Below are 27,914 nucleotides of genomic sequence, written 5' to 3'. Positions count from 1 at the left end.
TGAAGAGCTGTACCAGTAGAGGTGAAAAGTTACAACTTGGGCTATGTGTGTTAGGCAGAGTAAATTCAGGGGTGTAAGTGATTTCAAAAGCTCATTTACATGCCTATCACAGGAAGGCCAAAACACTGAGCTTTAATCTGTTGTGTAACATGTGAATACTCAAACTGTTCTGTGTCAGGGTAATGATGACCACGAAGAGCGAATGGATACTTTGGTTTGCTCTAGGGTGAACTCCCAGTAGCTTTTAAAGAACAGTTAAATGCCCAAATTTCAACATGTATCTTAAATCTGAGGTTGGAATTTTTGTCCTTTTTTAAGATAAAAGAATTTAAATGGGCATTAAATCAGATGTTTAAAAGCTGTTTCTGGTTTTCTACACCGAGAATGCTGTGTTTTCTAACCCAACTCTACTCTTGAGAAATTTCTCATGTGCTCTGTATACTACCTCATTTGGTGCTTACATTTCAGGGGTACCTAGCCTAACTACTGGAGTAGTTAGGAGTTATAGATAGGCATTTTTCCTGCAGTGATTAGATTAGTCATCTGTTCCTTCTATTTCTACCCCACACCCACGCCCCACATTTGGAAATTTGACTTTTCAGAGAGGTAGAGCTCCCAAACAATGGCTCATGTAGCTTTTTGGAAAGTCTAGGAATTGTTAATGCAAAAACAGTTCGATGGGGTCGAAGCCTCTTAGTACTGAAGTTGTCATCTCTACTGTCTGTTGGGTGTAGGAACAACTTGATGCTGCCTCTTCTGAATTTCAAAGATTGTTCTCTCTGCCCACTCTTAATGCAGCAGAGTTAAGGCCAGGTATTTAGGTTCAAACCTCTGAGCTGCCAACTACTACCTGTACAACCTTTAACAAGTCATTCATCCCCTGGGCCTCAACTTGTACAGCTGTATAATGTGGCAAATGAATAAAAACCTGTAGAACATCCTTAGATTAGCTCCTAGAGCTTAGAAAATGCATAATGGATGTTATTTCTTATTGTTATACTGCTCTCCTGCCCCTTAAGCATGGAGGGGCTTCCTGCCTCCCATCTTCTGAAGGTTTTGTGATTTCTGAAACAGTGGGATCTGGAGTTCTTTAGGTGTTGATTTGCATTGGTCTGGAAGAGACAGGCTGATAGCCATTACCTGTGTCTTTAGAGTTCAAAACAGCAAAATAGCTCAGCTTTTGCAGGTCACATATCATATGTGCCACATAATTATTTTTTCTAATGCAATTTAGAAAAATCTAAAAACCATTCTTAGCTTGGACTATACAAAAACGAGCCACTTTTCAGATTTGGCCTTTATTTTCCAGGCACAAAATCCTGTCTATTCACTATCGCAGTACTAAATAAATAAAAAATGTATCCATCCTCCATTCCAAACTCATGGTGATCATTTCAGTTCCCTGGGATGTTAATATATTCCTGAATTCTTACGACCTTCTAAAACCACCAGTCCCTCAATACCTAACTCACCTTTTTCAGTTCAGTAGCAAATTATTTTTCTAAGATATGAATCTATTTTCTCTTAAGGCCACAAAAATACCAACATTGATATCTCCGGATTGCTTACAGAAAAAGGTGTTCCTTACTACTGAATTTAAGCCCCATAAGGAGCTAGAGTAAGAGGAATTTGCAAGAGTACATTGAAAATCTGGCAAAGTTCTGTTAGCTAAACAGTATGTGCTTTCAAAGGTTACTGGAAGCCCTTCAACAATTTTTAGCCTCTGTCAGGTTTTTTTCTAATCCTAATCTGGGCTAAGCATTTTCATCTTTATTTTAATGGATTTCCCAGAACCTGGAGAGAGAAAGCATCTCAATCAAAAACACACCATATTTAAGTTCGAGTATGAATCCAGATTGTTGGATTGGAAGCCAAAGCAATTACTAGTGCCTGTTGGAAGTTGAAGTAAGTTGCTCTGGAAACAGAACTTTTCCAAGGTGCAAAATATCATTTTCTGAAGCCATTGGCACATGGAAATTCCTAAGAGGCAGAACCGGTTTGTAAAGTATGGTCTATGTGTTTAATTTAGGGTTGGAGACAACCAGCCGCCCGGCGCCTGTGTTACTTGCTACAGATGGAAACAAACTTTCTGTCCAAACCCGGGGACCCAGTGTCTTTCCTCTTGAAAACATCAAAGGCTGAAACTAAGGACAGATGCTTTTTAAAAGTATTCACTTGATACTTAGTAGAAATTTCCTGCAACGTGCAACAAACTAGCACCGTGCCCTAAACCCAGCGGACTCCCAGGAAAAGCTGAATGGATTTTCAAAAATATCTTTCCTCCATTGCCCTTGATTCCTGAAAACACAAACAGGTATGGAAACCTAGAGGCTGTTTTCCTCCTTTAGAGTTTCAAAGTGTCATATTGTGGATCACTGTTTTCAGCATTTAATCAAATTTTTAACTCTAACAAACACAATTTGGAAGTGCAACTGCGAGAGGCGCCTGCCAGAGGGCGGCGGATTGGCCGATCCACCAATCACAGGGCAGCACCGGCTTATATAAGCCCCGGCCCGAGCGCGGTAGCATCGCAAAGCCCGCCCTTTGGGTTTTAGTCTCTCCTCCTCTCCAGCCTCTGCCATCGCCATGTCGGAAACCGCTCCCGCCGAGACGGTCGCCCCAGCGCCCGTGGAGAAGTCTCCCGCCAAGAAGAAGACCGCCAAGAAGGCGGCCGGCGGCGGCGCGGCGAAGCGCAAGGCCGCGGGGCCCCCGGTGTCCGAGCTCATCACCAAGGCGGTGGCCGCGTCTAAGGAGCGCAATGGCCTCTCTCTGGCCGCGCTCAAGAAGGCGCTGGCTGCCGGCGGCTACGACGTGGAGAAAAACAACAGCCGCATCAAGCTCGGCCTCAAGAGCCTGGTGAGCAAGGGCACCCTGGTGCAGACTAAGGGCACCGGCGCCTCGGGCTCCTTCAAGCTCAACAAGAAGGCGGCCTCCGGGGACGCCAAGCCCAAGGCCAAGAAGGCGGGCTCCGCGAAGGCCAAGAAGCCGGCGGGGGCTACCCCGAAAAAGCCTAAGAAGGCCGCGGCGGCAAAGAAGGCGGTGAAGAAGACCCCCAAGAAGGCTAAGAAGCCCGTGGCTGCCGGCGTCAAGAAGGTGGCCAAGAGCCCCAAGAAGGCCAAGGCCGCCGCCAAACCCAAGAAGGCGGCCAAGAGCCCCGCCAAGCCCAAGTCGGTGAAGCCCAAGGCGGCGAAGCCCAAAGCCGCCAAACCCAAGGCGGCCAAGCCTAAGGCTGCAAAGGCGAAGAAAACGGCGGCCAAGAAGAAGTAGGAAGCGCGCTTTGAGAAGCGAGGAAACCCCAAAGGCTCTTTTCAGAGCCACCCCATAGATCTCTGAAAACAGCTGTGCACTGATTCTAGACACAGTACTTCACTTATAAGCCCGAGAGTGAGCACTGGTGAAAAACCCTGTGTTGGGATTTTTCCAGGTCTTGTTTTACACACAAAAGTGGGGAAATGCGCCGTTCACATTTCACGTTTAAACATGAAACCCAGTCTAACGCACGAAAAATCCTGGGATCTTTCTGAACCCTACGAGGATTTGTTCTATGCTTGTGCTTAATTAACATTATTGATGACAGACGTGTGGCAAAGCCCCAAAACGAAACTAGCGCTACGGCTCTCCTGGAGGACAAGTCGGTGGCTCTGAAAAGAGCCTTTGGTTTGGAAGGTGTCGCTTGAAGCCTCACTTGCCCTTGGCCTTGTGGTGGCTCTCGGTCTTCTTGGGCAGCAGCACGGCCTGGATGTTGGGCAGGACGCCGCCCTGCGCGATCGTCACCTTGCCCAGCAGCTTGTTGAGCTCCTCGTCGTTGCGGATGGCCAGCTGCAGGTGGCGCGGGATGATGCGCGTCTTCTTGTTGTCGCGCGCCGCGTTGCCCGCCAGCTCCAGGATCTCGGCCGTCAGGTACTCCAGCACCGCGGCCAGGTACACCGGCGCGCCGGCGCCCACCCGCTCGGAGTAGTTGCCCTTGCGCAGCAGGCGGTGCACGCGGCCCACGGGGAACTGCAGCCCGGCCCGCGACGAGCGCGTCTTGGCCTTGGCGCGCGCCTTGCCGCCCTGCTTGCCGCGTCCGGACATGTCGTACACAATATCAGCGCGCACGGGACTCTCACGCCAGCGAGAACGACCTAAGCTTCTTATAGTGGTGGCGGGGCGCGAAAAAAGAGCTGTGCGATTGGCCACTGTGAGATTTTCGTTTGCACCAATGGGGGCGCGACGATGGGGCATGCGTGTGTCGATTGGGTGAAGCCGGCGCGGTGGCGTCACCGGAGAGGAAGCACCAATCACCGGGCAGCGCCAGTCCACCTCATTTACATAAGGCTGTATATTTAAGGCGGTGCCGCCGGGCCCCGGCGCTTCATTTTTCTCCGTCTGTTGCTCGCCATGCCTGAGCCGGCCAAGTCCGCGCCCGCGCCCAAGAAGGGCTCCAAGAAGGCGGTGACTAAGGCGCAGAAGAAGGACGGCAAGAAGCGCAAGCGCAGCCGCAAGGAGAGCTACTCGGTGTACGTGTACAAGGTGCTGAAGCAGGTGCACCCCGACACGGGCATCTCGTCCAAGGCCATGGGCATCATGAACTCGTTCGTCAACGACATCTTCGAGCGCATCGCGGGCGAGGCGTCCCGCCTGGCGCACTACAACAAGCGCTCGACCATCACGTCGCGGGAGATCCAGACGGCCGTGCGCCTGCTGCTGCCCGGGGAGCTGGCCAAGCACGCCGTGTCCGAGGGCACCAAGGCCGTCACCAAGTACACCAGCTCCAAGTGAGGCCCGCGCAGCCCCGGCCGGCCGCGCCCCAAAGGCTCTTTTCAGAGCCGCCACGTTTTCCAAAGAGAACTGCCACTCGCGTTTTTACTTAATCGGGTTTTTCTTTTGTAGCACCCTCTTTTTTTTTTTTTTACCCAAAATAATTAGATTTCTTACATTTGGCTTATAGGGTCTAGCTCTTTTAGGAGGTCAGTTACTAAAACGTTTGTGCCCCTGAGTTTCAAATTTGGGTGTTTCCTCTGAAACTCCATGCTTGTAAACTCTACCAGCAACTTGTTCATGTCACTACTATGAGGCTCAGTGAGGATGGATGTTTCGCGTATTGTGTATTATTGTGTACTTGTGTTTGCATATATTAATGAATTTTACATGTTTATGTGGCATTTGAAAGCTTTAAGGCGTCTATCAAACTAGATAGACCTCCCAATTCAACTCGTAAGTGTTGAGCATGGATGTTTTCTAAATTCAGTATTTGGTGAGCCAGAAATACAGCACAGAACTGAACAGAAAGTCAAGCCTTTATTGAGTTTGTTTTCTAGTTTGGTAAGAAACATAACAAAAAGCATCAAAAGATATTAAATGTTGGGAGAAAAGCAAGGGGAGGGAGCTGCTCTGCTGCCTGGATGTGACTGCAGTTTTCTCTTCAACCTTTTCCCTTTAGCAAAGCCAAGTGGCATCTCTCCCAGGACTGCCAGCCTGTATCTGCAGGTGTCTCTTAACAAATATGTCCCTTCTGGGGCATATTTTTTTTTTTTTAAAGATTTATTTATGCATACAAGAGCTGAGGTACAGGCCGGAGATGTGGGTGGTGAGAGGATTCGCCAGAGACAAGAGTGGGGAACAGAACAGGCAACTCTACTGAAATACACTGCTGAGGGGAGCAGTGGGGAGACAGGAGAGGCCTGGGGGCAGATTTTTCTGCCCAGGCTCTTTTGTGTATGGGCAAGCATTCTTTCTTTAAAATAAAATGAAATGAAATTAAAATAAAATAAACCTGCTCTTCTGAACATTAAAAAAGAAAAGGAGCAGGTTTTTGTTCTCCATTTAAAAAACCATCGCATGAGGCTGAAATTTTAACAAAGATGAGATGCACTGGGCCATTGTGGAAGATTCTAGGCAGAAAGAAAGAACAAGAAGCCTGAGGTATACATGTGGGTGGTGGGGAACACCTGGTATTAGTCAAAGAACAGCAGGTCACCAAAGAGGCTGGGGATCTGGGAGCAAGCTGGAAATTAACTGGAAGTGGAGTAACATGAGAAGAGGGTTTTCTGGAATGTGCAGTATCTTACATGACAGTAGTCAGTGTTGGAGTTTATTATCCTACATTTCAAATTCTTAGCCACAGAAAACTGTGGGTTTTGGGTAGCCACTGTGACTCATCTCAACCCCTGATCCTGGACTTCAAAAGAACAATATGCAAGATGGCATGTGGAAGTCATTTTACTTCTTTTGTTGAAGCGGCCCAGAGTGGTTAGAGGGAAGGGGATTCACTGGCTGAGTTGGCATTAGGGGCCCCAGAGAAGTTCCAGGCCCTGTCCTACTGACATGGGAATGCCTGGCCTTGCTCTCCCAACAGTTGCCTTTTGGTCCAGAATAGTGTCCAGGTCCTGAACAAAGCCTCCTGAACAAAGCAAATGTCTGTGCATCACCATTTTGTTTGTTTGTTTGTTTTTTAATCTTATTTGTTGTTTTTTACTTTTTATATCATGGTTCATCTTTAAACAATATTGGCTTCCCCCCATCCTAAGGTGTAGTACCCATAGAGTTTCCTTCCCCAATGCACCCATACACCATCATCTCAGTCCCCTGTGCTCCTTCCTCCCCCCCTCTGATCCCTCTCCCTCCTCCTCCTCTGCAGGATGTCTCTGATTTATAATCATCTGTTTTTGCTTTGTTGTATTTTCTACTGTTATTATTTGGTTCCCCTATATTCCTGTTATAAGTGAAACCATCTGATTTTTTTTTTTTTCTTCTGACTTATTTTACTGGGCATAATTCCTTCTAGCTCCATCCACATTGCTGCAAATGGCATGAGTTTATACCTTTTTTGATTGCTGAATAATACTTCATTGTGTGTATATACCACATCTTCTTGATCCATTCACCTATTTTTGGGCATTTGGGTTGTTTCCAGGTTTTACCTACTGTAAATGTGCTGTAATAAACATAGGGGTACAGATGAATCACCAATTTTAATCTGCTTTCAGTTGGGGCTGCCAGGGACCACACAAATAAGGACCTATGACAAATAAACTATCTTGGAAACATTAAAAGCCACGCCCCCATTCTTTCCTGTGCCCACTCCTGAATTTAAACTTTTCTGTCATGTCTTTAGCTTTTTCTGGCCTTATTTTCAACTTATCTCAAGCCATGGAAACAAAATCATATTATCCATATAAGGAGCTAATAGTCAAGCTTTGGCCACTGTCTCTTGATCAGTTTTATGTTCCCAGTTTCTCACTCTTTTTGTGTGTAGTGGAGCCCAATTTCAATGAAGTGTCAGAATCTTGATGGAATGTTGAAAACAGTATGTTGTTGCCCAGCCCCAACTCCAGAGATTTGGACCGACCAGAGGCCTGGACATCTAGCGTATTGGAAACTCCCCAGGTGGTGCTGGTGGTGTAACGATTTAGGCACATTATTCCCTGACAACCATGGGAAGTGGCATCAGATGCAGTGACCCTGCCTTTGGATATTGTTTCCATGCAGCCCTTCTCACAAGGTCCCAGTGAGTCAACAGGAGATGGTAGAAGTGGTGGAATATCACTTCCAAGGTTAGAGAAAGACTTCCATCTTGATCATGCCTGCTCACTCATGGATTACTTGCTCCAGGGGAAGAGACCAGCTCTTGTTACCAGTCACCCCACAGAGGTGCCTGCATGGTGAGGACCAGAAGCCTCCAGCCAGCGGTCATAGGATGGAGCCTTTCTTGGACCTCAACTCCAGTCTGTCCAGCTGTGAAGAACCCAAGTCCGCAATGCAGCTTTTCGAGAGAACCTGAACCAGGACCACACAGTTAAGCTGTTCCCAGATGCCTGATCCTCAAACTCTGTGAGGTAATATACACTCTGTAGTCATTTTTTTTTAAAGATTTTTTAAAATTTATTTATGCATACAAGAACTGGGATACAGGCCACCAGAGGTGTGGAGGGTGAGAGGATTCACCAGAGACAGAATGAGGAGCAGAACAGGCAGACCGACTGAAATACACTGCTGAGGGGAGCAGCAAGCGAATCAGGAGTCTGCTGCACCTTGTGGTAGCTCCCTGGCTGGGGATTGAACTCATGCTGCAGTGGCTGTGGATAGCTTCATAGTGTGGTGTTCAACCCCTTGCGTTACCAGGGAGGCCCACACTCTGTGGTCTTAAGCTGCTAAATTTTGGCATACAATATATTTAGCTGATAATACTGATAATACACAAATAAAAATCTTAGCAGTTGACCTTGTCTTTCATATTGATCCTTGTTAACAAGTTTGCTTCCACCAAATTCCTACAGCTTAGTATATATTACAAGATAATTTATTACTTTTAAAGATTTATTTTGTTTATTTTTGCATACAAGAACTGGGGTGTGGGAGTAATAGGAGGCCAGAGGTGTGGGGTAATAAGATTCACCAGAGACAGGATGGGGAGGAGAACAGGCAGATGTACTGAAATACATTACTGAGGGAAGAGTGGGCAAGTCAGGAGAGGTCTGCTGCACCATGTGGGTAGCTCCCTGGCTGGGGATCAAACTTGTGCTGCAGTGGCTGTGGACAGCTTCATAGTGCTAAGACTTAAACCCTTGCACCACCAGGGAGGCCCACATTGCAATATTATAATTTATTGTAGGTTGCAGTATGTAGGTAGAGTATTAATATATAACATATAACAGAGACATAATTTAAATACAGCTATAAAATATAACAATAGTGTCATTTTGCCATTACAGTTTTATGTTGCTCAAATTATTTTATTCAGTATTGTTCAAAATTCAGTCATTTGAGTACCTGTGCCATCTGTAAGGTTTTTTTTGGCTGTTCCTGACTGCAACCTATGCTATTCTGAATATTTTTCCTTAAATCTGGTCTTTAGAAAATAAAATCAATATATTTTGAAAGACAGCTTTATATTACCTCCCTGGTGAAAATTTCTACCTCTGGCTATAAATAGAATACAACTATAAAACTATCTTTAAAAAAAGTTATTAAATTCCAGTTATATGCTGTTTGCTGCCTACTGATTTGACCTGAGTCCTATAGGTTGCTACAGCTGAAAGGAGATTAACACCTAGCAGCAAGGCCTTCAAGGCCTGCGAGGACCAGTGGACACTTTTGCAGTTAATCAGAAAGATCTAAAAAGAGTAGAAAAGAAGATTTTCATTCTGTTTTGACATTTTAAATACTGAAGTACACATGCTACTTAAAATAATTCCCTGTGCTCCCTGTGGTACTTGGTACAAACCTAGGGTACCACTGGTCTAATGAAGGTGTTAATTGAGCTGCTAGCATATGCCTAACTAAGAAAACATTCAAATACATGATGCAGAGAAGCTCACGTAGTGGTGGAGCATTTATGCAATTACACTTATTTCTCAAATGATTTAATCATTACCTATTTTATTGAGGGACAAGCTCACAACATACCTTTCTCATAGTATCTTCCACATGCATGCTTCGAGGTTAAGACTAGGCCGGGAAGCAACGTGCATCATCTCAGAAACTCCTTCTAAGAGATCTGGGGCCTTATTTTTATCTGCAGTTGGTAGACAGTCAAGGAGGTCACAGGCTCCTTGCAGTACCCTGAATACCCAGCCAGCTCCTGCAGTGGACACTGGTCCTCAAAGGGCTCCTGGGCCTATGGAAACTTCCCCCTGGTTCAGCAGCTGTGCTTGCAATTCTTCATCAGAAGGGACCATCAGAATGACCTGCTTTTGTGCCCCATCTAGTTTTTCTAGTGTCAGTATTTTATTCTTGTTTGTCTCCCTGAAGATCTGGAAGTCTTTGATTTATTTTGCTCTAATATCCTATTGTTTGAGGGACTACCAAATATCAGAGTTGACAGCATAGCTCTGCTTAGGAATCCGCCCTTGGGGAATTGGCTGTGTGGCATTTACATCTTGTATCTGGCATATGGGAGAAAAAAATAATATTAGCTATGGGGTGTACCATCTCTTAGACACTTTGCATTATCGAATTTATTGCTCTTATCCAATGATACAAGTGCAAGTGGTGTCTTTGGTCTACATATAGGGACATCACATTGGCAATGTAACATCATATTAATGCACTGACTGCTGTAATGAGGTAACTGAGACTGGCGTCTGAAGCAACAGATTTATTATTTCGCACAGTCCAAGATGAAGGTGTTGGTAGGGCTGGCTCCTTCTAAGGACTGTGGAGGAAGGATCTGATTGGGTGTCTCTCCTGAGCTTCTCCAACTGGGGTTTAGGCCAGAGGTGTTGGGGGGAGGGCTGAGAGAATTCACCAGAGACAGAGTGGGGAGCTGAACAGATGGATTTACCGTAATACACTGCTGAGGGGAGCAGCAGGGAGATAGTAGAGGTCTGCTGCACCATGTGGGTAGCAATCTGGCCAGGGATCAAACACGTGCTGCAGTTTCTGCAGATTGCTTCACTGTGCTGAGACTATGGCCCCGATAAACTCATTTTAATTCAATGACCTTAAAGATTCTATCCCTAAATAAGGTTACATTCTGAGGTACTGAGGTCTGGAACCTCAACATACATTTTTGGGGGGACAAAATTCACTGCATACACCCTGCCTTCCTTAAGTGGAAAAGTGCATAGAAATCAGGGGTGTCTGACTCCATTCTCTGGATGAAGCCTATTTGGTTTCTTTGACAATAAGCCATGAGGCAGACAAAAGGAAACAAAATGAAGACAGATAAATGTTTAAACTGCTGCTTTAAAATATCTATTGCAAATGGGTAAATTGCTGCAGGGGGCCTTGATGCCCCAGCCAGATAAGACACTGGCAAGCAGCTAAGCTAAAGAGCCTCACATGGTGGGGCTGAAGATTCCTTGTGCCTCACACCGTGGGGCTGAAGATCTAATATCCCTTTATTTTTTGTTCTTGGTCATAAAAAGAGAAAAAGTTCCCAAAAAGTACATTAGGCAATAAATTATAGGCATCAGTATACTGCAAGCAAATGACACAGAAAGTTATCTGTTTAGAAAATTAGTTATTAAACAATTTGGCCCACTTGACAATGGGAGACAATTTATTGTACCTATCTGACAAGCAATCCAGCACAACAATTATAGTAAATCCTTCTTTTGCTTTTTTAGAAGTTTCCTTTTTATTTAGAAGTTTCTTAGGAAAGTTTTTAAATGAAGTTAACTGTGTTAAGTTTCTAGGTAGAAAAAGTTCTGATAGCTGAGTAGCAGCTGGTCTCTGGCTGAAGGCCATAAGAATAGAAGAGTCTTTTGATGCTTAGGTTTTAGCTGATAGGGATGTACTGGTGGCTATCCACTGTCTTAGGTAATTGTCTAGCTGAAATAATAAATTTTAGTGTTAGGTTTGTTTTTTTATCTATTAACCTTGAAGGCTACCGTCTAGCTGAGACCCGTAGGAGCCAGTAGTCCATGGGAATAAAATATACTAATTGTTTCTGCTTTGCACATGATGATGTAATTTTTCTGATTACTAAAAATGAATAAATAAAGACCTGCTGAGTCTCTTGGCAGAAGATACTTGCACCCCATCCAGTATCAGTGTCTCCTTAATCCCTTTCCCTTTAGCCCCTAACGTGTCGCCTAGGCCGTCTCATCCTTTCAGGAACCCCTGACACGACATTTTGCCGGAGGCTGGTCCCTGGCAGTAAATAATATTCATATCTCATCCAATGTGACACTTTTTATTCCTTTACTTGGGCAAATCTAGGCTGCCCGCCCTCCAGGAGAGTGAGCAGAATAGCTGCCAGCAGGCTGTTGCTTCAGAGGGGATGTCTTGTGGTCTATCTTGTTACTGCCTTCAACACAGAATTAATGGTCAATTTGAGAATTAATATTAACTCCATATCACAGACAGAGTGGCTTCAGGGGGCAACTTTCCTCTGCTCTTTGGTAGCTGCCAATTGGCACAGATTTCAGACAAATAACATACAGGGGGCCTGCAACCATCATGTAATACAATTAGTTCAAATATTTGAATGTTCTCTTTTGGAAAAGTCCTACACAGGTTTTAGTTTGTCTTAATTTCAGTATAATATCCAGTAGGAGACAGTGCAGTGAATGCTTGCTGCCCCAGGAATGCAAGTTATCAACTGCATGAAGACGGTGGGTAAAGCTCTATGACCCTGAAGAGTGAATCTGACCAATGTTCTTAGAGGAACAAAAAGTCCGTGTTATTTTTCCTCTGTCCTCAGGAACAAAAGGAAGGAAAATATTTAAGTCTACTTGTGCTACGGGGACAACCATGAAGGACTCCTCTCCATTAATGTTGAAAGAATTTAATCTGATCCCAAGACCACAAAATCTGACATTACTATAATGAAGCTCCCGTGAGACATCCACACTATCATTGCCATTGACCCTCTGGCTCCTTAGACAAAGTAAGTGGCTTGCTCTGTGCCTCATTTTGTTCATTACAAAGTAGACTGGGAATGACAGTGGACTCAAAGAGCAACGCAGGTCTCCGCCTTTCTTCATAGAATGGACCCCAGACAGGGACACTGCAGCAGCGTGCATGGCACAGACTAGTGACATAAATAAATTCTTCCACATATTTTAACTCCATCAAATTCCAACTGAATAGTTTATCAAAATCATGGTTTGAGGCTTATAAACTCTCTGTCCCACAGTGTGGCCACTGCCCAAGTTACCACTAAGACAGAGGAAGCAACATTGCAGGTGGATGTAGCTGAAGAGTGGGAGTCAGTGTGGTGTTCTGACATTTCCCTCCATCAGGATTTTATTTTTTAAGATTTATTTTTATTTATGCATACAAGAACTAGGGTGCAGGCCAGAAGTGCAGGGGGCGAGAGGATTCCCCAGAGACAGAGTGGGGAGCAGAACAGGCAGATCTACCGAAATCCATTGCTGAGGGGAGCAGCGGGGAGACAGGAGAGGTCTGCTGCGCCATGGGGGTCAGCTCCCTGGCTGGGGATCGAACTCATGCCACAGTGGCTGGTGATAGCTTGATAGTGCTGAGACTTAACCCCTGCGCCACCAGGAAGGCCCTCCATCAAGATTTTAGTTCCAACAAATACTGATTGGAAGACTGTTGTTATCGATTTTGTTCTTAGGGTTCCGATAAATTTAGGGCTTTGAGGCTTGAGAAGGCTCATTTTACTGCAAGAAGTGGCGGATACAGTCTTGGAAAACAAGGCAGAAATTCCAGGAAGAAAGATGGGATTGAACACATGAACTTTTTTTTCTTCCAAATATTGATTTATTTATGCATACAAGAACTGGGGTATAGGCCAGAGGTGCGGGGGCGAGAGGATTCACCATGAATGGTTTTGATGAAAATGTCTGAGATGGTGAGGCGATGATGTTGGATGTTTCAACATTAGACCTTAGATGGGTAACCTGTAAAAACAGAGCGCTGGTATGAAATAGGACAAGTAGATTTTTAGGCATTTACTATTTCTATTACTGATAAGGTCAAGCAATTCATCTCTGTTTTATATTTTGGACTTCAGGACATAAAGTGTAAAAGGCTTGAATTTCTTTAAATAACTAAGCATGATTCCTTGACCCAACAACGCAATGCTTAATCTCTTCTTCTAGTCCCATGGCTACTACATTTGATTTACCATCTTTTTGCTCATACACAGCTAACCTACCCAGGTGACAGATTTGCTAACTTGAGTGTCATTAGTGAGAACTTGAGTTATGACATGTGGAATCTATCCCTGGGCCAGAGGGAATGAGTGTAGTAACCTCCCTCCGTTTAAAAAAAATTTCTTTTATGTGAATAAAAAAGGGGGAAATTGTGTGTAGCATGTTTCTGTTTATCTGAGACAGATGCTTAGAATGCATACAAATACGCTTTCACTTAAACAAACAATGGAAAGAGAAATCACGACCTTAGATATTGTTAACTATAAAGTGAAATAGGTTATAGGATGATGGAGAAAAACCTTGCTGAATATAACCTTATTTGACTTTGGAACTATGATAAAAATGTCAGAGACAGTAATGAAAAAAATCAGATTTTGAAAAGCCTGAAATAAAAACAAATGAAGCAAGTGGATCTGTGTATCCAGATAACAGCATGAATGCAGGGAAAGGAATATTCCAAATACTTAAAAAACAGTAATTTGAGCATTCCTTTCATTCTATCTGTCATTCTGTCAAGCCTTTGAATGAGACGACCTATCTATCATCTTTTGAGTGAGACTTTGGCAAGCCTTTGCTCTATTAATTTTGTGTATCACTCTATCAATCTATCTTCATTCTATAGCTATTTTTCATTCTATCATTTTTTTAAAGATTTATTTCTTTATGCAAGAACTGGAGTACAGGCCAGAGGCACAGGAGGGTGAGAGGATTCACCAGAGAAACAGTGGGGAGCAGAACAGGCAGATGTCAGAAAGCACTGCTGAAGGGAGCAGTGGGCGAGATAGGAGAGGTCTGGCACACCATGTGGGTAGCTCTCTGTCCAGCCAAGAATCAAACCCATGCTGCAGAGGCTGCGGACAGCTTCACAGTGCTGTGCTCAACCCGCTGCGCCACCGGGAAGGCCCCTATCTATCATTCCAGTGAGCTTTTTGAGCAAGGCTTCAAGCGAGTAGTCAAGCAAACCTTTGCTCTGTCTAGCTTTCATTTTATCATTCTATGTATCTTTCATTCTATCAAGCATTTGAGCTGTCTTTCTCTCATTCTAGTGAAATTTCAAGCAAGGCTTCAAATGAGTAGTCAAACAGCTTTCAGGCAAGCCTTTGACCTATCCTTCATCCTAGCTATCACGCAATCTATATTTCTTTCTATTTTTATCTGAGATCAGCCTTCCTTTCGGTCAGCATATGTCCTGGACCTATCAGGATGCCCCTGACCTTTTGGCTCTTGAGTAGAGATAGAAATCTCCACAGTAGGATCATGTAGAATTTTTTGTGCTCAATGATACAGTTGCTGACTCAGGAGCTCTGACTACTTTAACAACAGATTCAAAACACTGGTTTTAACAGCTAAGAGCATGACATTCTTTTAGTGATAAATCTTTTATCTTGCCACAGAATTAATTAAAAAAAATATAATCTAACTCATTTTAATCCCTGAGTTGATTGCTTCATTCTCAACCTTTCCAAGGCTAAGTGACTAGACTTTGGGTTGCTTATCTAAATATTGCATTTTAAAAACAATATTATTGTTTCAGGGAACACACAATGCAGACTCTTACCCAGGTCTATAAAAATACCCATAACACATTAGTGATTTTCATATTCCACTTTGATCTTTTGGAAGAATTAAAGCAGTCTACAGCCAATGAATATGAGATGCTTTCATAATGCTTTTTTTCCAAAGAAAATATACATTTCCAAAGGATTTTCCAAGTCATTATCATCTCTATACTGGTTATTTTATAAGGAGGTGGAGTTTTAATTTTTCTAACACTCTTACTCCAAGAGGCACCAAACCTGAAAGCATTGACTGTACAGTATCTGATTATTCCATAGATGAAAAAAAAAGTTATAGGATTAAAAACATATTTTAGTGTATGTAAGTAGAAAGTAAAAGGGTGGAGGAGAAATTTCCCTCACCCCTCTAGATTCTTCTCTAGCTGACTGAGTATTCAAAGCAGTCAGACATATTAGCAGGAGAAAAAGATAACATTCATGCAAATATATTGCTTTTGTATAAGACTTAAAATGTTTGACAATAACTTTTCAAAAGTCCCTGCATTTGTCTAAGAGAAGAAAACCATAGAGTTACTCCTCAATTAATATTAGGAACATGTATGTGTGATTTGAGTATGGCGATTAAACCTAAAATATGTTGTAATCCAAATATGCCAGTGTCTTTTATTAGTTGGTTCTTACAAAAGTATTTCTAGAATATAGAACTATATAAAATTCTTCCACTCAAGTTTTGGAGTGATGTTATATAATATAAACTAGATTTTAAAAAATAATTCTTGATATTTGATTGTGTTGTAACTTCATCTTATTTTTTTAACCAACATTTTAAACTGACATGTTGAAAATAAACTAGTAGAATACTAAGTTCCAGTATGACAGCAGACCCCACTGAGGTGACCAACCACTTGTATTTCAATGTCCTTCTCTGCTTTCACTGCCCATCAGGCTAGAGCTGAATGTGAATCTCATGATTGCTGACTTTGTTAATTAATTCAAAAGAACACCTGCACCCCTATGTTTACTGCAGCACTATTTATAATAGGGAAGGCTTGAAATCAACCCAAATGCCCTAAAATAGATGACTGGATCAAAAAGATGTGGTCCACATATGCAATGGAATATTACTCAGCAATTAAAAAAGACAAACTCATGCCATTTGCGGCAACGTGGATGGAGCTAGAAGGGATGATGTTCAGTGAAATAAGTCAGAAGGAAAAAGAAAAATATTGGATGATAACACTTACGGGAGGAATATATGGGAGCCAACAAGAGATTAAGGGAAAAAAACAAAAAACACCACAAAACAAAACAATACTAAACAGCAGACAACTATATATCAGAGACATTCTGCAGGGGAGGAGGAGGGAGAAGGATGAAAATGAGGGCAGGAAGAGCATAAGGGACTGTGGTGATGTTGCACTGGTGAATTGGTGGTGGGAATTCTATGGGGCCACACCTGAGAAAAGAAAGAAAACATTGTCGAAGAAAAGAAGAAGAATGAGGTAAAGTATATATATAAATAAATAATTACCAAAACCCCCCAAAAAACAAAGTCAAGGGGGACTGAGTACCTGTAGATACAAAGCCTGAATAAAGGCTCAATCTGACTGAGCATTCGCAACTAGAGCGTGATGCTGGCTCACCACCTGTTACCAGCAAAACTCGCCCCCTCTTCTCAGCATCAGGTTCCCCACTCACTTACTCAGCTGTTCACAGGTAAGCAGCTAGGAACAAAGGACTTTGGAGTTTTTCAGTCAGGATATTGACCAACTGCCTTACCTGGGGCAGATGCCTTAAGTGCTTTTCTTCTGCAACTGATTTGTCAGCACTGCAGCAATTTCAAGGCACACTCTAGCATTCTTGAAAGGCTGCCAGCCGCTCCCAGCCTTGGCATGTCCACTCTGTTGCTTCTGCAATGAAGGTGATCAGTATCCGCATTCTTATAACAGTCCTAACCCTCAGGGAACATTCTAGAAGTTAGGCAATTTGTTTCTTGACTGTCCCAGTGTTTGGGGGTAGGCACACTATTTACATTTAAGAAAGGACTGGGGAAGCTAGCAGAATTGATTCTGCTATGCTAGCACGACTCCCAAACCTCTCACAGTAAACCTGAAGTGCAAATCCTGATTATCTCATCCCAGAGCCTAATTCTTTTACAAACAAGCATGAGGGGTGTGTGTATATGTACAGTTTAGTATATAATGAGTTCCAAGAGTGCAGTCACTTTCTAAATTAAGAAAAGATTGTTAATTGTAATTTGTTCTTTTCAAGTGTCATCCAAGAATGACCTTTTTTTGAAATCACTTCACCAAGTCTGCAGTACCTGAGTCATTGGAGTTGATCCTGGTGTGTTGCATGCAAAGCCATTCTACATGTAGGTGCTATAACAGTTGAATTTCTTGTTCACCGGGATATGAGGTACCCAGGTATTTAGTCAAATGTGTTTCTAGGTGTTTTATGTTGGTGTTTGGGATGAGATTAACATTTAAATCAGTCGATTGAATAAGTAGATTTTCTCTCCATTGTGGCGGGCTCATCCAGTTAGTTGAAATCAGTAATAGAACAAAAAGGAGGTCCATTTCTAAGAGAATTACTCCTGCCTGACAGCTTTTGAACTGGGACATTGGGTTTTTTCCCCTGCCTTTGGACACAAACTGAAAAATGGGCTTTTTCTGGGTCTCAAGCCTACTGCCTTGATATGGGAACTCGCCTGCACCTCTCCTGTTGCTCTGGGTAATCATAACATAAAAATATCTTCATACACACACACACCTCCTCTTGGTTCTGTTTCTCTAATATGGGAGCAAATAACCAAATACTTCATTACTAAGGTGTTTTCACAACTTTTAAAATATGCATGTTTATAAGTTAAATATTATTACCAATACTTTAATTTAGCTTGGAAAGGGAGAGTGGCCTAAAAATATGAGATATGAAAGGATTCTTGGGAGTGAGGTAAGTTGTGATCAAATTAATTCATGTGCCTAATACTATGTCATAACTGAGATGGCAAACTGCATGGAATCTAGAAATGAGTGAAAGAAAACAAAAACAAGAATTTGGCTCTGTTGGTACATTTCATACACTCTCCATGGAAAGGAGTGCTGTTTCCAGTAAGAGAACAAAATTCTCTAGGGTGAACAAGGCCATTGCTAGGTGGCAGAGATTGGAAAAACCCATCTTTTAGGGTCAGATCCTCTGATCTGTTTCTATGCCCAAATCTGTTCCATTCTACTTTATAAATTGTACTTTATGGAAAAAATATGAACAAAATTATTTTGGGCAAATCATGGCAATTCCTAAAACTACCAGCTAAAAATATCAATGGAAAACAATAAAGTGACATTTTGGTTTGGCATCAGTTTCCCAAGGCAACGGAAAACAGCATAAATTAATATGGTTTAAATGGTTGGCTTGGACTCCTCGGTGGCACAGTGATTATAGTCTCAGCGCTATCAAGCTATCACCAACCACTGTGGCATGAGTTTGATCCCCAGGCAGGGAGCTACTCAAATGGTGCAGCCGACCGACCTTTCCTGTCTCATCCGCTGTTCCCCTCAGTGTATTTCAGTGGATCTGCCTGTTCTGCTCCCCACTCTGTCTCTGGTGAATCCTCTCACCCCCCACATCTCAGGCCTACACCCCAGTTCTTGTATCCATAAATAAAAATGAATCTTAAAAAAAAAAATGCTTGGCTCACCAAGGTGCAAGTAACTTAAAAGATCTTGCTTTGCATTTTTATTTTTTAATTTTTTTAAAAGATTTATTTTATTTATATAAGAACTGGGGTATAGGCCAGATTCGCGGGAAGGTGAGAGGATTCACCAGAGACAGAGCGGGGAACAGAACAGGCAGAATGACAGAAATACACTGCTGAGGGGGGAGCAGCAGGCAAGACAGGAGAGGTCTGCTGTGTCATGAGGGTTGCTCCTCTGCCTGCCTGTATCAAACCGGCACTGCAGAGGCTGCGGACAGCTTCACAGCGCTGTGCTCAACTGCCGCGCCACCAGGGAGGCCCGGCTTTGCATTTTTATTTTTCTCTCCCTCTCTTTTAGAATTATGACTTTCTAAATACTAAAGAGCAAAGACCTTATTTGTGAACCTTGTATTGAGAGACCACGAATGCCTTCTCAGTGCTCTTCTTTGTTCTGCCCACAGATTTTGGAGACCCCTCCAGCCCCCCCATATTCTTCTAGACATCATCTTCCCTGCTAACAATTCTTAAATCATCAAGCAATCTCTAATTGTCACAACTTACATATATGTGTGTGTGTGTGTGTGTGTGTATAAATTTTCCAGGCCAGGATGTATATGGATATTGGAAAATATTTGTAATTTAACCCCTTTAAATCCTCGTTCCAATTTCTCTCCTGGATTTTATGCTGATTCTTTCATTCTGGCTGTTTAAATAGTGTCTGTCATCTTTTTCTCCTAAGAGAAACTAACACTGCTAGCTAGATAAACTCTACTAGGTATGAGAATGTAATAAGTTTTCCTTTATGACTATCTAGATGGTGTTTGAAAAATTCCATACAAGGGTTCTTTCCCTATAATATTTTTCAGCACAGTATGATAGATTTCTGCATACATTTGAAATATAAAGCAAATTATGTCAAACACCCTTGATGGAACTTCTAATTCGAGTGATGGCAACAACTCAAATTTTATATTTAAAATATATCTGCTTTCCTCCATATTCTTTTCCATCTGAAGGATCCACTGCCCGTGGGGTTTTTTTTTTTTTTTTTTTTTTGTGGGCCCCTTCCCGGTGGCCAGCTATCAAACTGGCGCTGCAAAGGCTGCAGGCAGCCTCGCAACCCAGCGCCCAGCGCTCAACCTCTGCACCGCCAGGAGAGGCCCTCCACTGCCCGTATTTTAAAATGTTTATTCATGAACCTATGTTACAGCTTTTAAAAACCACACACATATTCCTCTATATTTGGGTACAGAAAATAATTTGGTTATTTTTGTGAGCCTTATAAAAAGCTATATAAAACTTCTGGAATTTATGTTTCTGAAATTCAACCAATTATTATGTACATTTCCATCATTTTCTCTGCTCTATGTTACCCGATTGTGTGAATGTACCTCCAGAAAATGTTTCTTCTTTTGGTCATGAATATATGGTTGCTTTTAGTATTTTCTATTAAGAGCACTGCTCCACGCTTGCATGTCTCCAGGTCTATGTGTGCATAATATTCTCATTTAAACACTCGGGAGTAAAAACGTGTCTTTAGAGTGCCATACTGGAGAGAAGAAGCATAAAAGAACAAACAAACAAATAGCAATTACAAATCAAAATGGAAGGCGTTTTCAAGGTGATTCCTCGCAAAGTCGACATAGTTAAATATGCCACTTCTGAGGACTTAAAATGGAGAGATGGATTGTGATTTCTGTAACAGGGAGTAGGAGTGGAGAAACGGCAGGGACCAGTTTTCTTTCTAGTTTTTAAAAACATCTCCCAAATAAATAGCAAATACCAGTGAGATGGAGTGAGAACATGGCGCAGGTCCCGCCAGAACAGGGAGGCTGAAACGACCCCTCCCGGAATTTCTTCAAAAGGGAGCGAGTAACAGCGGTCCGTGCCCACCCGGAGAACCGCGCGCTCAGGGTCCTCTCAATGGAGGAAAGACAAAGGGAAAAGGGTGTTCATTTCAAATCGCCCGCGCGGCGTCCCGATTGGCTGTCCAGGGAAACGGGGCGCTGAATGGCGCGCAAGGTAATTGACTTGGGTTCTCACCTCACCTACATTTTCAATCTCTACGTCTTTGGCAAACCCAAACTTAGGAGACGCAAAGGAGAGCCAGCACCGCCCCCCAAACGCACATAAATGAAAAAACGACTACAAATGTTAGCAGGTGATACTTTGAGGAGACAGCGCTCAAGGCATTCTTTAAACAAAACCTGTCACTTTGATAATTTTTAAAAAATGGTTTCTCTTCGGGGACGAAGGGCACTTTATCTCTCAGGTGAACCTGATCGCTCTTACAATAAGATCATACAAAGCCAGCTAGACGTTGCTGCAGCACGCACTGCTTGTCATGAAGCCGATTCCTAGTAAATACTAAGTGAAGTAACGAGATGGCTTTACAGCAGGCAGCCGCTTACCCTCTAAAGAGCGAGTACAGTTCTCTTTGGAAAACGTGGCGGCTCTGAAAAGAGCCTTTGGGGCGCGGCCGGCCGGGGCTGCGCGGGCCTCACTTGGAGCTGGTGTACTTGGTGACGGCCTTGGTGCCCTCGGACACGGCGTGCTTGGCCAGCTCCCCGGGCAGCAGCAGGCGCACGGCCGTCTGGATCTCCCGCGACGTGATGGTCGAGCGCTTGTTGTAGTGCGCCAGGCGGGACGCCTCGCCCGCGATGCGCTCGAAGATGTCGTTGACGAACGAGTTCATGATGCCCATGGCCTTGGACGAGATGCCCGTGTCGGGGTGCACCTGCTTCAGCACCTTGTACACGTACACCGAGTAGCTCTCCTTGCGGCTGCGCTTGCGCTTCTTGCCGTCCTTCTTCTGCGCCTTGGTCACCGCCTTCTTGGAGCCCTTCTTGGGCGCGGGCGCAGACTTGGCCGGCTCAGGCATGGCCGCGGACAAGTGGGAAACAGCACGAAAGCGAGACGAGTGAGTGAAGGCAGCGAGCGTGCTCCGAGCGCCCAGCTTTCTAAACAAAGAAGACCTGAGTACAGGCCTGCGTTTGATTGGTGGTGAAGACTGGAAACGTCATATCTAATTTTGTCCAATCAAAATAAGTGTTTTTCAAAGACACGATTCCATTGGCTGAAGTTAAACTGACATTCTAGCCAATGGCATGGGTTCATTTTCAAGCCCAGCGAAGACTATAAATACTGCAGGTCTCGTCACTTCGCTCAGTGTTTACCCAGGCTGGTGATTTCCTGCTTCATCATGTCCGGACGCGGCAAGCAGGGCGGCAAGGCGCGCGCCAAGGCCAAGACGCGCTCCTCGCGAGCCGGGCTGCAGTTCCCCGTGGGCCGCGTGCACCGCCTGCTGCGCAAGGGCAACTACTCCGAGCGGGTGGGCGCCGGCGCGCCGGTGTACCTGGCCGCGGTGCTGGAGTACCTGACGGCCGAGATCCTGGAGCTGGCGGGCAACGCGGCGCGCGACAACAAGAAGACGCGCATCATCCCGCGCCACCTGCAGCTGGCCATCCGCAACGACGAGGAGCTCAACAAGCTGCTGGGCAAGGTGACGATCGCGCAGGGCGGCGTCCTGCCCAACATCCAGGCCGTGCTGCTGCCCAAGAAGACCGAGAGCCACCACAAGGCCAAGGGCAAGTGAGGCCTTTTGCAGTTTGTAACTGACTCTTCTCGAACCAAAGGCTCTTTTCAGAGCCACCCACTTTACCATCAAAGGAGCTGTGCTTCCAAACCTCGTTTATGGGGTGCTGTGTGTGTTGTGGATGGGGGTGGAAATGAATAGTTGGTATGTAAACCACACTTGAGAAAAGCGAGTAGTGGTTTTTTTAAAGAATTTTTTTAGGCTTAGGTTAGATTTATATCTTTTGTTTAGACTCCTGAAAAGAGCTTTGTATTTGATCACAGCAAGGTCAAATATCCACCTGCAAAGATTTGGCACCCTGAGATCTACTTTCCTTTTTCATGCCAATGTAAATTAGTAACTGCACGTGTCAAGTAGACATGTAAATCTGGCTCTTAAACAGTCACTGTCTTAGGATTCACAATTCAACGATTCACCAACCTTCACTCATCTGTTCTATCCTGACTTCACTCACCTGTTAGATCACCAAGTAGTCACTAGAGAAAAGCCTTCATTTCACTTACATATACATCAGTTGATGTTTACTTTTTTTTGGGAATATAAGAGAAAGTTTCATGACATTAGTCCACTGAAATACATTTCATTTGTGTCTAGAGGTTTATATTTCCTACATTTAAATCTCAATTACATGCACCTAGTATTCCTTGCAAGGAAAGTGATCACGCCAATCAAGAAGTAAATGGGGGTCTCCCCCGTGACGCAGCAGGTTGAGCACAGTGCTTTGAAGCTGTCTGCAGCCTCTGTAGGGCAGGTTCAATTCCCAGCTGGCCACAGAGATACCCACATGGGGCGGCAGACCTCTCCTGTCTAGCCTGCTGCTCCACTCAGCAGTGTTTTCTGTCATCTACCTGTTCTGCTCCCCACTCTGTCGCTATTGAGTCCTCTCTCTCCCATGCCTCTGGCCTGTACCCCACTTCTTGTATAAATAAAAAATAAATCTTTTTTAAAGTAAATATTACCTTTTTCTTTTAAACTTAATGTTTATTTCACATTAGAGGACCTAAATCCTGATTTCATAAGTCTTGTTTTCATTGTTTCTCTTTAACATTAATCTACAATATTTAAGTTTGTAAATTTTAAACAAATGTTTTCTTAGAAATATCAAAAAAATGATAAAGTTCCAAGGAAAGCTTGAGTTCTTTCAATTTTTAATAATAAAATAACCTGTTAATAGTGATGATGCAATTGCTAACACTTGTTTTATTCCCTTTTTCCTGTTCCCTGCAAGAACCAGCACATTTTAAAAGTGTAATTGTAATTACTTGTGTGGCTTTGATTTATTTAATCAATGGCCCCATTATGAAAAATTAACAAATGTATGTAGATTTTTAAATAAAACAAAACATTTGAGTTTGACCTTTTATTATGATTCCACATGTTAACTGAGCATTTCAAATGACTTGCTCCAAACTCCATGAAATTCCTAATTTTTACTTAATACATGAAGATGAACTATCTGCATAATCAGAAAATTAAAATTTGTATCTAAATATAGAGACTATAGACTTTCAAATAAAATTGCTATATTAATTTAGATATTTATAATTGCAATTAGGTCCTGAAAATTTTTAGAATGTCATACTTTTTACCATAAAATTATTTTTGTAAGAGGTGAAGTTCAATTATCATGGCAGATTTATGAAAGCATTATTTAAACTTTCTGGAGTTGGCTGGTCTTCCCTTTAGTTTTACTCTCAGCAGACTGGACAACTCTGAAAACATACTCATACTTGCATCTTCTCCTGACACCCATATTATGACAAGTCCAAAATATATGTTCAATAAATTTGTGAATTTTATAATAATAAAAGTCTTGTGATATAAGATAAAAATAAAAAAGAAGTTGACAGTTAAATTGAGATTGCCTGGAGGAAAATGTAGGCATTGTTAAAAGAATAAGCTCACTTCATGATTTTGGCTTATCTAGAAAAAAGGTTGATCTGAATGACTTAATTAACTTGTTCTACTTCCTTCTTCCTCCTTTAATCTGTCATCAGTTTCACACTGATATAAATAAAGCAACTAATGTTAATGAATATTAATTATCTAGTAGAATAATGAAACAGTTTTAGTAGTTTTGGGAACCAGTAGTTTGGAGGAAGGCAGGGACTTTGGACAAGGGTGTTGCAAGCACTAAGAGCAGAGTATTAGCAGGTTCCCAACAATACAAGTTTTTGAGGATCTCAAGGAAGGCCTCTCCATTTTTTTTTTTTCTTTTTTAGCAATTTCTCCTCTTCCAGATATTTATCTGTGGTAACCATGTCAATTATTTATGTTAAAATATTAGTTTTTACTGGTGTGGTAATAGTATATGAAGTTGAGGTTTTGGTAAAGAGGGGACAGTCCTTTTTTGTGATCATACTCTCTACCTTATATTTTTAGCTGTAATGATACTGATTAGATGTTATTTCAAAATGGAACTCCTTGATGAAGGTGTGCATACATATCAGAAATTTGCACAGAAGAGGTAGCATGTTTTGTTTGTTTAGGTTAATAAATACTAAAGTATATTTTTTGCCAAAAATAGATGTCAGTAAAAATCTATTAATACATGTTAAAATTAATATGGATCTAGTCTGGCCACATTCCATCCTTAGCTCAGTAGACATCAGCCTCAGTTACCCAACTTGCCCTTGGGTCGCCTATCTTTGGGTCTCCCTTACTACAAAATTAAGTATGTTTTTCACCTGATAATCTGTCTAAACCACCAACCAAAGAAGTTAATTACTAGAACACCTGGGAGTGTCCTAACCAAAGCACTAAAGGAAGGAAGGAAGCCTTTTGGCCCCAAGCTGTTCAGTGGAGATTTAATTTAAAACCAGAGTTTCACCTCTCAACTACATTTAAAACAAATAGAAGAACAAGTAGTGACATTAGAATAGTTATGAGTTTTAAAGGTTATAAGAATCAAAAGGATTTGAGTATAATCCTGCTTGTTAGTTAAAAAAAAATCCAATATATTCAAAGATTAGTCCATATTAGATATTGAGAAGCAAATCTTAGATTGCTAGCAAATAAAAGGTATTTTTTTAAAAATAGAAAGTTTCTGAATTTTTAAAGGACTTTGTAATTAATTTAAAATAAATACAATATTGATCAAAATCTCAAAGGAACATTTCTTAAACTTCGTAAAAATTCTAAAAGTGACTCCAAAAAGGAGTCTAGTGAAACTAGACTAGGAAATTTTGAAACAAATAAGACCTGCAGTACCAAATTGCGAATGCTAATGCAGATGCAATTAAAATTTCTGATGAAATTTAAAAGAATAGCAGAGAGTAGGGGAGAAAAAATAATTTTCCCTCTACCTTCTAGGTTCTGCCACTGAGAACCTCTGTAATAAAAAACATTGACAACAAAAAAACACCTCAAGAGTTTAATGACATGTGCAGCTGAAGTATACAGGGAGACACCCAGGAGGTCTCAACAATTAATGAAATGACCCAAATGACACATCACCATTCTCAATACCATCTTCAGCTAAAGACAGAGGGGATGTGGGCAGGGAGAGGGGATTCACAGCAGTCAGTCACAAACTGTGCCCAGAAAGCACAGTAAACACGGTGTAGTTGTCATGCGGGTTTAAGCACCTCCCTCATCTCCAGGGGTAAATCTGCAGGGGTGAGTGCTACTCTTTCTGGCACCGGGAGGCAGACACCCCTGCGAACAGGTCACTTTTATAAACGGTTTGAGTCCCTTTGAAGGGGGTCGGTGCTGCCGTTCTCCCGTGTCTGCTTTTTCTCAAAACTGATCAGCTCAAGATCATCCAAGAGCCAAACAAGCGAGCAAGGTGTATTTGGGGTGCCTGGCACACCCGCCCCCTTGCAGTAGAAACCCCAGCATAACTGGCCCCAGGAGAGTGAGGAAGTAAATCTTGGAATCACTGGCAAAACAAACTATGGTTGCTGGGGATTCGGTTAAAACCGTTCATGGCACTTTCAAGGAAGAACTAGAAATCCAGTTTCTTTCTGGAAGCTAAAAGAAGCTGGGGAGGAGAACCCGCGTGGGGCTGACGAGAGGCGGGGCGGCCAGTCCGGTATCCGTGGCTAGGCCGGGGCCGCTGTTCTGAACGTGCATCCGCGCCCGCCGCGCCCGGCGAGAACCAGGGACCCAGAAGCTCTTTCCTTCCGGGTCGCGAACCTCCCCCCTCCCCGCTCCTCCCTCGCGGGCTCCCGCCCCTTATTCCGGTTCTCAACGCGGTCCGCAATATCTGTATAAAGAGCGGCGCGGGCTGGCACGGCGACGTTGTGGGCAGCTGTGTACTGTCGGCATGTCTGGGCGCGGCAAGGGCGGGAAGGGCCTGGGCAAGGGCGGCGCCAAGCGCCACCGCAAGGTGCTGCGCGACAACATCCAGGGCATCACCAAGCCCGCCATCCGCCGCCTGGCCCGGCGCGGCGGCGTCAAGCGCATTTCGGGGCTCATCTATGAGGAGACCCGCGGGGTGCTCAAGGTCTTCCTGGAGAACGTGATCCGCGACGCCGTCACCTACACCGAGCACGCCAAGCGCAAGACGGTCACGGCCATGGACGTGGTCTACGCGCTCAAGCGCCAGGGCCGCACCCTCTACGGCTTCGGCGGCTGAGTGGGCGGCCGCTTTTCTGTCTCCCCGTTCGAACAAAAGGCCCTTCTCAGGGCCCCCACTTTTTCTCCTGAGGAGCCGTGCACTGACTTGGTGTTCGCCTTTTAGTTAAACGATTCTTCACGCAAGCGGTGTGGAGGCATATTGAAAAGACTCGCCAGATGCATTGGGGAGCAAAACGGGGGGATTGACTGAAATAACGCTGCTGAGGGGGGCAGCGGGGAGACAAGAGTTTGCTGCGCCATGTGGGCTGCTCCTAGCCAGGCGATCGAACTCGTGCTGCGGTGGCTGCGGAAAGCTTCACAGCGCTGTCTCAACTACTGCGCCGGCGCTGTCAGGGGCTCCCGTCTACCTGTCTCATTTTTGCTGTTGTACGATTCGGTTAGGACCTCACACCTGCGGGCTGAAAACGGGGCTGTAATGCGCGCGGTGCGCTTCCGCAGCGGCCGTCTGGCTGTTGTGAGAACGATGAGTGACAAACTTACTGTGAGTAGATAGGCCTTGCTATGGGGTTTATTAAGGCAAGGGTTTCTAAACAGGCCCTTTGGCAAGTTTAGGAACTTAAAAAGGGAATTGGGAAATCTAAATTCCAGGTGTCCGCCGGAAGAGGTTAAAGTGAGAGCTGTGCCCACTGAAGTGGAGCTTCTAGGTCTCTCCCAGCCTATTGGCAGGTGTTGCTGACCAGCAAGGGGAAGCTAAAGAGGACAAAGGGGAGAGAAAACTGGAAGACTGGCAGGTCTTACCTGGTGGCCTAGGGGGTTCAATCTTAGCGCTGCCACTACGATGAGGTGAGACACATCTGTCTCCCCCAATATAGCCCCCTAGCTGTGTTTTTCAGTAGATCCGCCTATTAACTCTGGTGAATCCTCTCAGCTTTTCGTGCGCCTCTGGCCTACACCCCCGTTCTATACAAAAACATAAAAATCTTTAAAAAAAATAAAGAATTGTAGGCTTGGAGGAGACGTGTGTAGCAGAGACA

General features: G+C 43.7%; 6 protein-coding genes across 6 annotated transcripts; 4 read left to right on the top strand and 2 right to left on the bottom strand.

Moving 5' to 3' along the window:
* Positions 1 to 2,494: 2,494 nt before the first annotated feature.
* Positions 2,495 to 3,267, top strand: H1-5 (H1.5 linker histone, cluster member; the record flags this gene model as incomplete). The annotated part of the gene is made up of 1 exon (XM_084227859.1): positions 2,495 to 3,267. The coding sequence occupies exon 1, from the start codon at positions 2,587 to 2,589 to the stop codon at positions 3,265 to 3,267; it is 681 nt and encodes a 226-aa protein (XP_084083985.1). The 5' UTR covers positions 2,495 to 2,586.
* A 399-nt stretch (positions 3,268 to 3,666) lies between these two features.
* Positions 3,667 to 4,074, bottom strand: LOC311167014 (histone H2A type 1-D; the record flags this gene model as incomplete). Its single annotated transcript, XM_084227760.1, has 1 exon — positions 3,667 to 4,074. The coding sequence occupies one exon, from the start codon at positions 4,072 to 4,074 to the stop codon at positions 3,682 to 3,684; it is 393 nt and encodes a 130-aa protein (XP_084083886.1). The 3' UTR covers positions 3,667 to 3,681.
* Positions 4,075 to 4,380: 306 nt separating this feature from the next.
* Positions 4,381 to 5,047, top strand: LOC311188489 (histone H2B type 1-C/E/F/G/I; the record flags this gene model as incomplete). Its single annotated transcript, XM_084259608.1, has 1 exon — positions 4,381 to 5,047. One exon carries the CDS (start codon positions 4,381 to 4,383, stop codon positions 4,759 to 4,761), a length of 381 nt encoding a protein of 126 aa, XP_084115734.1. The 3' UTR covers positions 4,762 to 5,047.
* Positions 5,048 to 21,227: 16,180 nt separating this feature from the next.
* On the bottom strand, positions 21,228 to 21,645 carry LOC311167224 (histone H2B type 1-C/E/F/G/I; the record flags this gene model as incomplete). The annotated part of the gene is made up of 1 exon (XM_084228082.1): positions 21,228 to 21,645. One exon carries the CDS (start codon positions 21,643 to 21,645, stop codon positions 21,265 to 21,267), a length of 381 nt encoding a protein of 126 aa, XP_084084208.1. The 3' UTR covers positions 21,228 to 21,264.
* Positions 21,646 to 21,966: 321 nt separating this feature from the next.
* LOC311167117 (histone H2A type 1-D) lies at positions 21,967 to 22,359 on the top strand (the record flags this gene model as incomplete). The annotated part of the gene is made up of 1 exon (XM_084227934.1): positions 21,967 to 22,359. One exon carries the CDS (start codon positions 21,967 to 21,969, stop codon positions 22,357 to 22,359), a length of 393 nt encoding a protein of 130 aa, XP_084084060.1.
* A 4,267-nt stretch (positions 22,360 to 26,626) lies between these two features.
* LOC311167013 (histone H4) lies at positions 26,627 to 26,938 on the top strand (the record flags this gene model as incomplete). The annotated part of the gene is made up of 1 exon (XM_084227759.1): positions 26,627 to 26,938. One exon carries the CDS (start codon positions 26,627 to 26,629, stop codon positions 26,936 to 26,938), a length of 312 nt encoding a protein of 103 aa, XP_084083885.1.
* Between the last annotated feature and the right edge of the window lie 976 nt (positions 26,939 to 27,914).

This window comes from Talpa europaea (genome assembly GCF_964194135.1).
Source record: "Talpa europaea genome assembly, chromosome: 2".
Classification (NCBI taxonomy): Eukaryota; Metazoa; Chordata; class Mammalia; order Eulipotyphla; family Talpidae; genus Talpa; species Talpa europaea.
This window is presented reverse-complemented; position numbering and strand designations above follow the sequence as displayed.